This window comes from Crocodylus siamensis, chromosome 1 (genome assembly GCF_052110815.1).
Source record: "Crocodylus siamensis isolate JL-2025a chromosome 1, ASM5211081v1, whole genome shotgun sequence".
In the NCBI taxonomy this organism is placed as follows: Eukaryota; Metazoa; Chordata; order Crocodylia; family Crocodylidae; genus Crocodylus; species Crocodylus siamensis.
The window spans coordinates 77743729-77757094 of record NC_143395.1 but is presented as its reverse complement, the minus strand read 5'-3'; the positions used below and the strand labels follow the sequence as shown (position 1 = coordinate 77757094).

Genomic DNA, 13366 nt, shown 5'->3' with positions numbered 1-13366 from the left:
CTGCTGGGCTTGCCAACACAGTGGTTCTGGCAGGTATAGGGGTTAACGCCGCCATTGCTTCCCACACTGCAGAAGTTCTAGCCCCATTAGGCATGACTTAACCAATCATGGGTCACTTAGACAGCCCTCATCTAAGACTAGAGGCAACTATAAGCAATTGGCTTAGGTCAATTTATTCCAGGATCAGGTCCTAAAACAACTCAGTAAACTTTTTAGCTGTTGATGACACTGAATTTGGGGAATTAAAAGAGAAACTAACATGTCCATATCGTATTTTAATATTCTAGATGTAGTTCTTAGGCCTGACTATTTCTGATTTTTAAAAATGCTTAGACTTGACATGGCAGCTAATTTTTTTAAATTAAGGGATGAATCCTGCAAAGCCTAATCCATATAGATATCTTTATGGAATACATAAGATATCTATTTAGGGATACAAATTAAATAGCTTTGAAAGTAAAATTCTCAACTTCAAGTGGGATACTGATGTAGCGATACATCAGTTGTGTTTTAATGAAAATCTGCACAAGTACCATTTGGGGAGAAAGGCCCACATTGTTAAGTGTAGGGACATGGCAGGGTACACCTAACATTGCGTTGTATTACTGTACAAATGTACAGTAGCCCATCTAACCAGTGCTGAAATATGAAAAAAGTATTCTTTAACTTTCCTCATCCTATTTTGCAGTAGTCGAGAAAAGTGGGATGTGACAAAATCATGTATGCTCCCTTCAGTTAAAACACTACAATACCAGGTCAGTGCTAACAAGAAAATAAGGATTTGTATTTTGAGCCACAACAGCATTTCTAAAATTGTTATATTTTAAAAGTGAATAAAAGTACAATTTTCAAAATCAGCATACCTTTCAACGTCTGCGTATTCTATTCACTGTAGACTAAAAAAGTCCTAACAGCTGTGTGGTAAGTAGTAAGTGTTCCCAAAGTTAGCATACACAGCAAACTAGTTACAATTTAAAAACCAGAATAGCTTGATGGAAATTATAAACTTCCGGGCTCAACATCAACTATTAAACAGAAATTCTTAAACATATAATTAATCATTATATTTTCCTACAAGTGGTTGTTGTCTGATGTGTTGCCTCCTTTAACTAAATAAAAACAAGTCTTTGTTGTGTATTTAAAATAACATTATACTGAATTAAAGGGGTGGTGGGACTGTCAGCCACAAACAACCAAAAGCTGTTAAAAGAAACAAGTTAATTCAAACAGTTGCTCTTGGGTAGGTAAGTATCACAGCACATCTTGTAGTACCATCACGTGCTAACTTTGAAACACCCCCTGGACACCTAGGCACAATGGATGAGAACATAGTTGCAGTGTTATTTTTGAACTTCCTTGCTTTTTTTTTTTTTCCAGTCTGAGCCTCAACCTTAACATTATCTCAACTCTAGACTTTTATCTGTGAATATCTAAGTCCTGTCTTGTGGAAAACTAATTACTGAGCTACTGAGAGGCTTCATAATGTCCTGCATTTAAGTCCTGAACATCATACATAATGCATAGAAAGCAGTCTCTGCACTCTGATTACAGAACACTGTCATTAAGTGAGCAAATTAAAGATGTGAATAATTCACTGGCTGAGCTTATTGTCAGTGCTGCATTGTGAAATTAGAATTTCTAATAAGTACTGCAATTTTTTAACCCAATTAACACAGAGAACATCTTGAGTCTGATTAGTACAATAAAAATTATTACCTTATTCTTTTGCTTCACAACAGCTAAATTAAATACTGTACTTAATTATGCAGCATTCACTGCTTCCATGCTAAATATAAACCCCCAATATCATTTTAATAAGAGTTCTAATATTTAAGATGCAATAGAAAAATGCACAACTTGAAGCTGTAGTTCATTTTTTTATTGCAAAGTTGGGGGAGGTTGGTTTTAAGACTTTCGATGATCAGTTTTAGCATCAGCAGTCACTCATGATGTCACTATTAAAGTCCATTTTCGATACAAAAAAAGGTATGGGAAAAATAGGATGGATATAATGGCCAAAGTAATCATTTTGAATCGACTACCGATACCTTGTGCTTTAACTTTTCTTCTTTTAAAAATAGATAAATCTCTGTTTTGCCCGTCAGTGGGTTGAAACTGAGCAGACAAGCTGTTTCAAAAGAGCACTTTAGAAATAGACTTTCTAAAACCGAGTAAGGAGAAGCAGGTTTCTTACCTCAGGTCCCTCTGGCACGGGATCACCTCCTTTCATCCTCGCCGGGAGAGGAGTCCGGCTGAACAGGCAGCATGTTGATCTTCCCCCACACCCGCCGACTGCTGCCATATTAAATAAAGCAAATGATCCTTGAGGCTGCCGCTTTTGTCTCCTAATATTTTTCCCGTGCTGCCTTTTCATGCCCACCCCCCCGCACATCTGGCGACGAGCACCGCTGGCTGCAGCTGTTGCAAAGTGCTCTCCTCTTCCACGTCTGTCCCTTTCCCATCCCCACCCAACCTGGGGAAGTTGGATACCCAAGCCGGGCTGGAAAGGATGAAGCGGTTTAGCAATGAGAAGGTTTCCTGGATCCCCCCCCCCCAACCGCTCCTAAAAGACAGTGACTGCAGCATCCGTCTCGCGGCTTCGTCTAGTTATTTCAGCCTGTGCGTGCAAGAGGGAGAGAGAGAGAAAGCAAGAAAAAGAGGAGCCAGAAAAATCAGGCAGACACAATGCAAATAGAGAGAAAGAGCAAGACCGAGGGAGAGGGAGAGGGGGCTGTCAGTGCAGATAAATCTGCATATGGAAATTAGGGTTATCCCGGGCAGTTTTAGTTAATCGTGATGTGCTGCTTTTTTAACTGGGGGGGGGGTTATACAAACAGAAGAGCTTTTCTTTGCAGTCAGCAGAGGGGGCGGAGGGGTTCTTCCGGCTCACCACACCACAACTTTTCCTTTGCTTTCTGTAGAGGAACTTTCCTGCCTGGGATGAAAGTTTCAGGCGCTGCTTCCAGGCAGCGGCGCCGGGGAGCGGCTCCCGGAGGGGCAGCGCCCGCTCCCCGCGCCTGTTCCCGCTCCCACGCGGCTCCCTGGGAGCCGGATCCTGTCCCGAGCAGGGCCCACGGGGTGCTCCCCCGCCGCGCCCGCCTCTTCATGGGCTTCTCCGCGGGGCTCTTAGTGGGAGTGGGTCTGGGTTAGGCGTCCACACTAGCTGGAGTGTAGGGGGTGGGGTGTAGGGGGGTGTTAGGCTGCAGTGTGTGTATGGCTGTGCCAGTCCTGGCGCCCACACTAGCTGGAGTGTATGTGTGTAGTGGGGTGTCCGGCTGGAGTGTGTGTATGGCTGTGCCAGGCCCCGGTGTCCACACTAGCTGGAGTGTCGGTTTGTGTGCGTGTGTCGGGGTGTGTACTGTGTCAGGCTGGAGTGCGTGTGCGCGCACACGCGGAAGCGAAGGGGTGCCGGGCCCCGGCGTTCACGCTGGCTAATAATGCCCGCTGGGAGCGCAGGGGGTAGAAACTCCGAATGAAGATGCGGGCTCCGGCCGGCAGGGGCATTTGGAGGCGGGGCTTGGGGGGGGCCCCAATCACAGGGACAGCGGATGGGGGCGGTGCGGCACGATGGGGCGGGGCGGGGTCCAGGCAACGCCGAGGCGGAAGGGGCGGCAAAGGAGCCTGAGCCAATCGGAACTCCGCGCGCATGCGCAGTAGGCCTTCTCGGAGCGCGCGGGACGGACGGACTGGCTGACTGACGGATAGGCGGGCAGGCGGCCGTGGGGGGAAGTGTCCTCTATCGGGCGTGGGGAGGACGTGCGGAGACCGGCAGGTATCGCCCGCTGCGCGTCTCTGTTCCCTGCCGCTCCCCCCCCCCCCCACTCCCTGGGCTCCGGCCGCGGGGCCCCTGGGCCGGCCGCTCCCGCTACGAGTTCCTTCTTATCCCTGGAAACGGGAGCTGGCTGCCTGGTGCTGGTGCTGTAGGGGGCTGGAGAAGGCTGCAGCAAGGGTCTCCCCTGCCTGAAGTGGCTTCTCCTTTGAGTGCTGTCTGCCCACCCAGGGGCCTGGCGAGTCCCCCCTGTAAGGAGCTGGAGGCACCCCGAGTTGCCCCAGCACCTGCCTGCACCTCCCTGCGCTGGGGTGCGCTGTACCCGGCACACACGGCTTCTGTCCAGCACCAGTGTTGGCTGCGGGTGCCTGGGTAAGCTGCGCGCAAACAGGTGCTTTCTTGGTCAAGTGCCTGCAGCCTGCATTTCCAGTGCACAGGAATCCCACATTTCCTTCCTAAAGAAATTGGTATTTGGGGGTTGGAGGATGACTTTCCAGCTGCAATGTGTTGCGGTTCTGGTAGCCTGTCTCCACGGGTGCTGTTCCAGGGAGCAGGAGGCTTGACGGTAAAGCTTTGCCTTGCCTTGGGCCTTGTCAGAAATCAGCCTGCCAGGAACAGCCACATGTTTCCCTCTGCTAAGTGAAGTGTCCTCTGCTTAAGTGTGTGGCCTCAGGACTGAATAAAGGCTGTGTACTTACCTGCATACTTATCTACACTTAATATAAGCAGTCACTGGCACACTGTCAGTGCTATGGTGTTAGCAGCCCCATTACTAAATACTCCCTCCCCTTTTCAATTGGGCTTAGATTTTCTATTAGGAATTTCCTGAAAATGTGGGGAATGAGTTAGTTTGGGGACTTTAACAGTGCAACGCTGATAGTGCTGTGTATAGGTTTCCCTCGATTTATGTGGGTTCTTTATATGTGATTTCGTTCTTGTGTGATGAGCATGTTTAGACTCATAATTTGTTATATGCAAGGTAAATTTGCTCTTATGCGATTAGCATAGATGCACCCCATCTCCCCGGGTATGGCTGGCACCAGCTGCCTGCAGCCACTGAGCTGCACCAAGCTCCTCCTGTCCCCCTGCACCTGGGCTCACCCCAGCTCCTGGTCTGTGCTGTGATGTGCTGCAGTGCAGGCAGCTGATGTCGGCTACTCCAGCACGGGCTACGGTGAGTGTGGAAAAGCAGAGCCCTGGGTGGTGTGGGGTGCAGCACTCACCCCAGCCCCAGCTACAGTGGCCCTGGAAGCAGCTGACACCAGTTGCCTTCACCAGAGCATGGCGCAGCCCAGGAGCTGAGGTGAGTGGGGACAGGTGGAGCACAGTGCAGCCCAGTGGAACACGGTGCACTCGGCTGCTCCTGGGGCCATTGCAGCTGAGTCTGGGGTGAGTGCCACTCTGTTCCCTCTGCTTTGCTGCCTTGTGTAGCCCTGGGAGTGGCACCCTTCCCCGCCCCTTCTCTAGTCCCAGCCTCGCTCCTTCCCTTACCACTATGGGAACCTATCCCTATTTATTACATTGCAAAGTGGGTTTGCTTTATGTGAATTTGATTTATGTGCCATGTACAGCATAAATGCATGGGAATGCATGTACAGCATAAATCAAGGGAAAACTGTACTTACTGTGCACATCTACATGTGATGCTACATCACTGTAATATCCGAGGGCAAAACCCATGACACCATGGCTACGTTGCTATAGTGACGCACTATAATGGGAAGCACGTCCGTGTTGTAGTGCGTCGCTAAAGCAACATACAGGCAGTTCTCAGACTTAAGACATGGTTTTCAGGAACCAATTATGTCATAAGTTGAAATATTGTAACTTGGAACTGATTTTTCCCGTAGGAAACAATATTATAAATGAGGGATTGGTTCCTGAACCAAGGCCCAATACCTTATTTTCACCAAAAATAACCCAGAATTTTGTACTCGGTCAATTATAGATGAGTAATATAGCTGCAATAATGTAAATAGCAATCATATTGATTTGGAAGGACTTCTTTGAGGTGACTCTGCTGAACCTTTTGAAAGGCTCTTGGCTGGACTTTTTGAAGGGTTTTTGGCTGGAGTCTTCTCAGGAGTCTTGGCTGCAAGTTTTTCTCGAGTCTTGTCTGCTTTCTTAAAGAAAGTGTCCAAACTTCCTTGGACAGATGTTCTCCAGAGAGATGGGTGATCCAGCGAACTTGTTCGTTGGTGTGGCGTGGTGTCAGATCAAGTGTTGTAAAGTCGAAACTGATGTCAGAAAGTTGAAACAGGGTGTCAATTTATAAATGTTATAAGTGTGAAATGTTGTAACTCAAAATGTAAGTCGAGGACTGCCTGTAGCGCCTAAAAATAGCTGTGTGCACAGTGCCTTACTGGCTGTTACTGCGCCGTCTTTTAGTACTTCCAAGTACTAAATGATGATGCAGTAACAACAGCACCATAGCGGCACATGTAGACATGCCCACTGAGTAGAGATTACAGCTCTATCAGTGCTGTGGTATTAACAGTCCTCAAACTAACTTCCATCATTTTCATAGGTTCTAATGGTCAGGTTTGAGGTTGCTGTTAAATACCTTGAAACACAAGAGCTGATGCTGACAGCCTTGAAAATCAGGGAAGATAGCAACCCTGCAGACGACTAGCTCCCATGATTTTTTAGGCTTCTGATAGCAGCCCTTTGGCAGCTGCCTTCCCTTCAGTGTCTCTTCTGTAATTTATTTTCTAATCAGTTGCTTTGTGGCTGGCTGTTGCAATTAGGACGGAGGTAACCCAGTACAATTAAATTGCAAGCTAAACAGTAAGCCTGAAACTGATATGCAGAGGACCAAAGTTTTGTTACAGTATATGTAAATTGCAATACATGTGGACTGATGTGTCCATTAAGCAAATTATGCAATTATCTGGCATCTGTATACAATACCACAGTGGTTCCCAAACTTTTCATACTGAGGGCATGTTTATTTTCTAGATTAAAATTAGCAGCACATTTCAGTCTTACACTTAGAAAGGGTGTGTGTGCATCAAACATATATAACATATTTCATTTCCCTGCCAGAGGAAATCAGTGCCTAGAGCAGAGCACACTTCTGGGAGCATGGGGTGGGGCTGGTGTAGCGTCTGCTTGGGTCCAGGGAAGGCAGGGGCAGCAGCAGCAAAAAGTCTGCGGAGGAGTAGCATGCACCACTGAAATAGCAGGGTCCAGTGCAGGGTGTGAGATGGGGGAGTAGAGTATTTACCTCCTCAGGAAGGGGGATCTCATGGCACATTTCCTTCACATGCTGCACACCCTTTGGGAATCGCTGCAGTAGCATAACTAAATGGGGACAACCACGGCATCAGTCCCAGATTCTAGATTAGCAGACACCATGCTGCTGACCTGTTTGTCACTCTGCTGGTAGCCCAGCTGCAGCTGCTGTTACACACCTTGCTGCCGCTGAAGGAGCAAAACTACCCAGTTATACCTTTTTCTGTATAAAGGATGTACGCTGTTCTGTTTTTAAAAGAGTCTTTCCTTTACTCAGAGGAAAGTTATCAAGCAGGCATGTGAATGGGTAAACGATTAATTGTTTAACCAATAAGTGTACTGATAATAGCTTAGCAGTTATTATTTAGCTCGGGACAGGACACCATCTAGCAGGGAAGAGAAGCCGTGTGGTATACCAGCAGGAACCAGGAAGGCAGGCAGATGGTAGGGAGGAGGAGCGAGGATGATGGCAGTGGGGATGTAGGACAAGTACCAATGGCTAGGCTCTGTGGACTGTCCAATACAGCTGCTTGCAACCTCAGTGCTGCCTTCCAGAAGCAGCCCAGGCTCTGGGCAGGCCCCTGCTACCCACCCCAGAGCCTAGCCTAGTTCTGTTTACTGGAAATTATAATAAAGCTTATTAATATTTTCATGGAGAAGTTCAAAGTGAGATGTCAGAGGTTGAAATATCACTGATGTGATGCTATCTTTTGAGTAACCAGTGCTATAGGGTAAATTTGATCATGTACAAAGAGTATCAAGTAGGGGTTCACTGACAGATTTTGGGGGCTGATATTGATAGCCAGTATTTAAGGGGGCATATTGGCCGATACCGATCCAATATCCAGGTGGTAAGTCTGGTGCGATAGAAGGGGAGGGGGGAGGGAAAGGATGTCGGGGGGCAGATTGATGCCCCCTGTGGTAAGGAAGGGAGGGGGCAGAGGGAGGGGTTCCGGAGGGGGTAGGATGGAGGCGGAGCTTGGGGGGGGGGAGAGCAGCTCCTGCTGCTGCCTGCACACCAGGAGGGCAGTGGGGTGTGCCCCCCCCGATCTGCATGGGGTAGGCAGATGGGCTGGAGCTGGTGCTACGCAGCTTTTATCAGTGGGGCTGGGCTCAGAGTGGGTGCCGATGGAGTTGGGAGGAGGCTGCAGCCACCCCAGATTTCACTGCAGCTCTGCTCCCAGACCTGCACTGCCCAGCACAGCCTGGCTCCATGTCCCTCCTCCACCCATGCATTGGGGAGAGCCAAGGCTGCGCCAGGTGGCTGATGGCAGCGGTGGTGCTGGGAGCGAAGCTGTGTCAAAGTTTGGGGTGGCTGCAGCCCCCTCCCATGCCACTGGCATCTGCTGCAAAGCTTTTCTGGTGCTGCGTGGGGCTCTTCTCAGTGGGGGTGGGCTCTGAGAGGGGCCTGTACCCACTCCAGACTTCACCACAGCTGCACTCCCAGCACTGCTGCTGCTGCCAACCTCCTGGTACAGTCTTGGCTCTTCCTGGTGCATAGGTCTGTGCAGTCTGATGTGGAGCCAGACTGCACTGGGTAGTGTGGGGCTGAGTGGAGCTGTGGTGAAATGTGGGATGGCTGTAGCCCCTCCCAGCGCCGCTGGTGCCTGTTTGGAGCCCAGCCTTTGATGAGAAGAGCCCTGCCTGCAGCTTACCTGCCCCACTCAGAACTGGGGGGCACATTCCCCTCCAGGGCTGCAAGCAGCGGAAGGAGCCATCCCCCTTCCCCTCGAGCCGTGCCTCCATCCCGTGCTCCCACCATGTCTGGGCAGTGCCTGTCCCCTCCCTCTCTCACTGCGGGGGCATTCATCTGCCTCTCTTTTCCCCCACTTCTGACTTACCAGCTTGAGCAGCTCTCCATGCTGCTGGCTGTGCCCTGTGCTGCACAGTGGCTGTGTGTAGCACGGGTATTTATCAGCCAAATTATCAGGCCAATATCCAATACAGCAAATTTTCTTTTTATTGGTACTGAACTGATATCAGACCGATGTGTCAGGGACTAACAGCAACTAAAATGAAACCAGTTTTTGGATAACATATAGATAGATGGCTATGGAATATCTACATAGCTATTTGTATGCTACATAAAAAAATATTCCTATATTTTAAAGTAGTTTATGGCATTTCTGTAAGATAGGAGCCAGTCTTTAGTCTTCCTTCTCTCTCTCTCCTTTTTTTTTTCCCTCCTCTCTCATCTGATTTCCAGGTTTTTGGGAAAATAGATTTTAAATCTAAACTTTCTTGAAGGCTCAGCAAAATCAGAACTTAGCTGTGTAGTAAGCTTACCTACAGTAATCTACATTACCTACAATATGTGAATTACATGGTTGCAAATTAATATTGGGGTGGTGCTTCAGTCTGAAGATTTACTGCTATTGTAAAATGTACATGACTTCCAGTGCTCACTTGTAGGACACGGATAACTAGGGATCCAGTTTTCGATTCAGTAGCAAAAATGTAGTTACTAGATAACTAAGTTTTCTTTGTGTTTTGCTCTAAATATATTTTCCAGGTATAGGTGAAAGCAATGGATGATGACTTCACTCCTGCACTCACATCTCCATACCTCACTGAAAGCTTAGAGCTGGCTATGGAAGTGGAAATGGAAAACTCCAGGCCACCTTGTTTTTCCTGTGCTTTAGATAGCCAAACTGGAGGGAGACACTTTTCTGGAGAGTCTTATCTAGCAACTGGGTCTCTTAAGAGGTAAGTTTATATTATAGTTAATATAATGTATGCTGTGTTCTTAGAATGTTTCAAATTTTTCTTTCTGTAGCTGTTGGTTCTTCAGAGATACTGTTTTTTATCTTTGAATCTGTTTTCTCCTTTAAGCATTTGCAACCCTCAAATTAACCTTTCACTAGTGGTCAGAGAAACTAATGCTGCCACCAGTCCAGCAAAGACATGGTATTTATTTGTTACATTTACATGTCACTCGTCCCAGCAAAGGGTCGTAAGAGATCAATACAACATATACAAACAAATAGAATAGAATATAAAACAAAGCCTCCTTAGCATTGCATGCTAAATATCCAAATAGGAAGGTCTTACAGCATTTCTGGAAGATGTCCAGACTGAGCTTCTGATAGGCCTCATGGGGCAAAAGTTCCAAAGCTCAGGAGCTACTGAACTTGACATCCTATGTTTTTCCCCTCAAGCAAACTTAGTGCACTGATGGTACTAGCAGGGGTTTGTCTGGGTAGCAGAGGGGAGGGTATCCCACTTCTGCTGCTGTCCCAGAAGCAGTATGTGGCAGCAGGCAGTGGGGAACATAGCTGGCTCCATGTGGGGCTTCCCCCTGGTGGCGTGGGAGTGCTGGGCAGGGTGGGTAAAAATCAGTGATTTTTTTTAAATTTTTTTTTTTAATTGTATAAAAAAAAATTCCGTTTTTTAATTGGATTTTTTGATTTGATCATCTATTTTTTATTTCTTTAAGATTTTTTTTTTAAAAACAAACCTATATGTAGTTTTAATTTAAGATATGTTAAAGCCCAAAGATATAAATCTTATTCTATGATGATAACTTCTAATTATATACTATTTTAGATAATATCTTCATGTAACCTTTTTAGAAAAGTGTTATAAAGCCACAACAGGCCATGGATTATATTAGGGGCTCAATTTTATGGGGTTCCCAGAGGCTCCTCTATAGGTTAGTAAAGATTAAAGAAAAACACTCTTCCCAATGGGACTCAGTGCTCAGTCTAGAAGATCTGGTAAGCATCTCAGTAATGCTTAGTTTCAGTTCTCGAACTGTGGATTTGTCTCTCCAGAGAGATTGTCTTTGTTAATAGCAGTATATGGAGATGAGCAATAACAGACCTGATTACCTACCCATCAGCCCTCTTGTTTCTCTGCAAGTTTGTGTACTTGCAAGTTTGTGTACTCTCAAGCCCTTACCTTTCTCTAAAAGTGCAAAGTTTCAAGAAGTTAAGTGCACTTTTTATAGAAAAGAATGATGAAATCAAGGCTTCCTGACCAGTGATTTAAATCATGATTTAAAACTATTTGATTCAAGTCAAATCCACCCTGAAGTTGTTGGGAGCCCTGTGTGATAGAGGTGGGTCTGCCTGGGTCCACTCCTTGCCTGGAACTGGGTTGAGCTGTGTGCTGCTGGGCAGCAGTACCTGTATGAGCCATGAGAACTCCCAAGGGCCAGTTGCTGGCTCCTGCTGCTGCTGGTGGTAGGGGTATGCTCCGGGGCAGAGGAAGTGTATAGGCAGGATCCCCATGCCCCCTACCCTTCCTCACACCCCACAAATCCCACACCCTGCCCCCACTACCCCCCACACGCAGACAGATCACGCAACATACCCTACACCCCCCCCATGCGCAGCCACAGTTCCCCACCATACAATATACAAGAGTAAGGCTTTATTTTTGAGTTACTATGCAGTCATGTCTATATACAGTACACCAGTGTGCCGTGACACAAAAGTGTGCTGTCAGAAATAACTGGTGTGCCATGGAATTTTGCCATGGCAATGATCTACAATGAACTACAATAGGTATGAAGATGGGGAATGCCTTAACAGGTGTGCCATGGAAAAAATGTATTCATGTAAGTGTGCCTTGGGCTAGAAAAGGTTGGAAAACACTGCACTACACAAACACAAATCAGGACAAAATATTTCTTGAAATAAAACTAATATATGTTATAGTAGATGTTTGCCTTTTAGTATATGATTTGGTTGGTTTTTTTGGTTCCAAGATGGAACACCCCCCACTCCCCTCTTAAGAGGAGAACTTCCAGGGCAAGAGGAGGGACTTCCTGTGGCAAAATTCAGGAGTTAGCTTGTGGGACTTCTGGCCCTAAGATAGCAGCCAGGAGGCCTGGCACCTGTCAAGGGGCAGGGCTACCCTTGCGTCCCTCAACAGCTCACCAAAACTCATTAAGTGGCCCTCCAGCTGAAATAATTGCCCACTCCAGTCTAGAGCACTTGTGGTATATGTGCCCCAGGTTGGCCACAAGTGGTAGGGACAACCGTGGGAGCGGGTGTGGGCAGTGCAGGGCAGGGCTTACCGAGGCAGAAGGGGCTTCAAAGGAGCCTTGGCCTATCAGAGCCCTGTGCGTATGCACAGTAGGTCAGTGCATGCACGTGGGATGCAGTAGGCCGGGACATGTGGCAGATTGGGGGTGGGACAAAACGGTGGCAGATAGGGAAGCAGAAATCGGAGCAACAGGCTTGGCGGGGGAAGCAGGTTAAAGTGGCACTTGTGGAGGGTGTGGAGCTAGTTTGTGGCACACCTGACAAAACGTTTGGCCCTTACTGGTCCAGGGTTAGTTATTTATAAAATGTCACAAACTGTGGATAGGTTCATTTCAGCTGCTGAAGTCCTTCATCTTGTATTAGTGTTCAAGGTATTCCTTATAAGGGCTAGTAAGTGACCACAGAAGAATAAATGCTCATCCTGTAGCTGGTTATTAGGCATGCTATACCTATTGGGTGAATGCTTTTTTCAACAGTGACATATATTTTCAGTGGAGAGCTTTAGTTAATGTAGCAGCCACTCCTGTCATGTTAAGAACAAGCTGTGTTTCATGCCTCAAATAGGCCCCACAGTAAGGATAAAGATGTTTTAGGAAAGGTAGGCTGCTAGTTTTTCTTTATTTCTAAAATTTATTGTAGCTTGTGACAAGGAGTTGTTTTTATACTGTTGGAGCTAGGAGCTGACACATTTTATATACTAGATATTATATTGCTACAAAAGGTTTAACCGCCTTTCTTTGGTCGATGGTCTAGAACTTTGTGTCTCCACTATGTGCACGACTGATATACTAATAAAATAATGCTGATGCATGAGTCAGCCATAGGTATTGTTTGTATATCAGAAGATCCTGTGAATAGTAATGACCATTTTTCAGGCTTCTGCTGAGACTAGATCCTTCTCCAACTGACTATGAAGAAGATACTGTGGAAATATTTGGCTTTCAATGGGTCACTGAAACTTCATTAGTTGAATCCTGCCGACTTCTATTTGGCTTACTGAGGTATGATATTTTTGTGTGCTTTTATCTCTGACCTGTTTCAGTGATTTAACTACGCACTATATGATGAAGTAACTGTTTGTTAAACTTCTGTGTTTTATAATTATGAGATTGTTAACAACTGTGTACAATACAGAGAGTAAAAACTGTGAACAGTGTAATTCAGTGAGTGGTAGGTGACTTGTTCCTAGAGTAACTTGAGTTCATTAACTATGTAGTAGTGAATTATGCATTGTAGAACTGTAGGATAGTGTGGCTTGATGTTGAGTTTCTCAGTGGTATGGTGTGCATCTTTTAAATGTACCAGACTTGGAATAAAAAAGGAATACATTTGTTAAAATACTACAATCAATTCACAACATACAGTAATACAT

The 13366-nt window shown here is 46.4% G+C and overlaps 2 protein-coding genes across 2 annotated transcripts in view; one reads left to right on the top strand and one right to left on the bottom strand.

Moving 5' to 3' along the window:
- LOC149872951 (uncharacterized) overlaps positions 1–3198 on the bottom strand; it is a 550350-nt gene extending 547152 nt beyond the window's left edge. Inside the window, exons 1-2 of the mRNA XM_090037132.1 lie at positions 2891–3198; positions 2195–2295 (exon numbers count right to left, since the gene is read on the bottom strand). Of these exons, the coding sequence (XP_089893258.1) occupies positions 2195–2295; positions 2891–3107 (318 nt within the window). The 5' untranslated portion in view covers positions 3108–3198. The remainder of the gene's footprint in view (positions 1–2194; positions 2296–2890) is intronic.
- Positions 3199–3663: 465 nt separating this feature from the next.
- The window catches only part of MMS22L (MMS22 like, DNA repair protein), a 156648-nt gene continuing 146945 nt past the window's right edge, over positions 3664–13366 (top strand). The window contains exons 1-3 of the mRNA XM_090037124.1: positions 3664–3772; positions 9516–9709; positions 12870–12995. Coding sequence (XP_089893250.1) covers positions 9531–9709; positions 12870–12995 — 305 coding nt within the window. The 5' untranslated portion in view covers positions 3664–3772; positions 9516–9530. The remainder of the gene's footprint in view (positions 3773–9515; positions 9710–12869; positions 12996–13366) is intronic.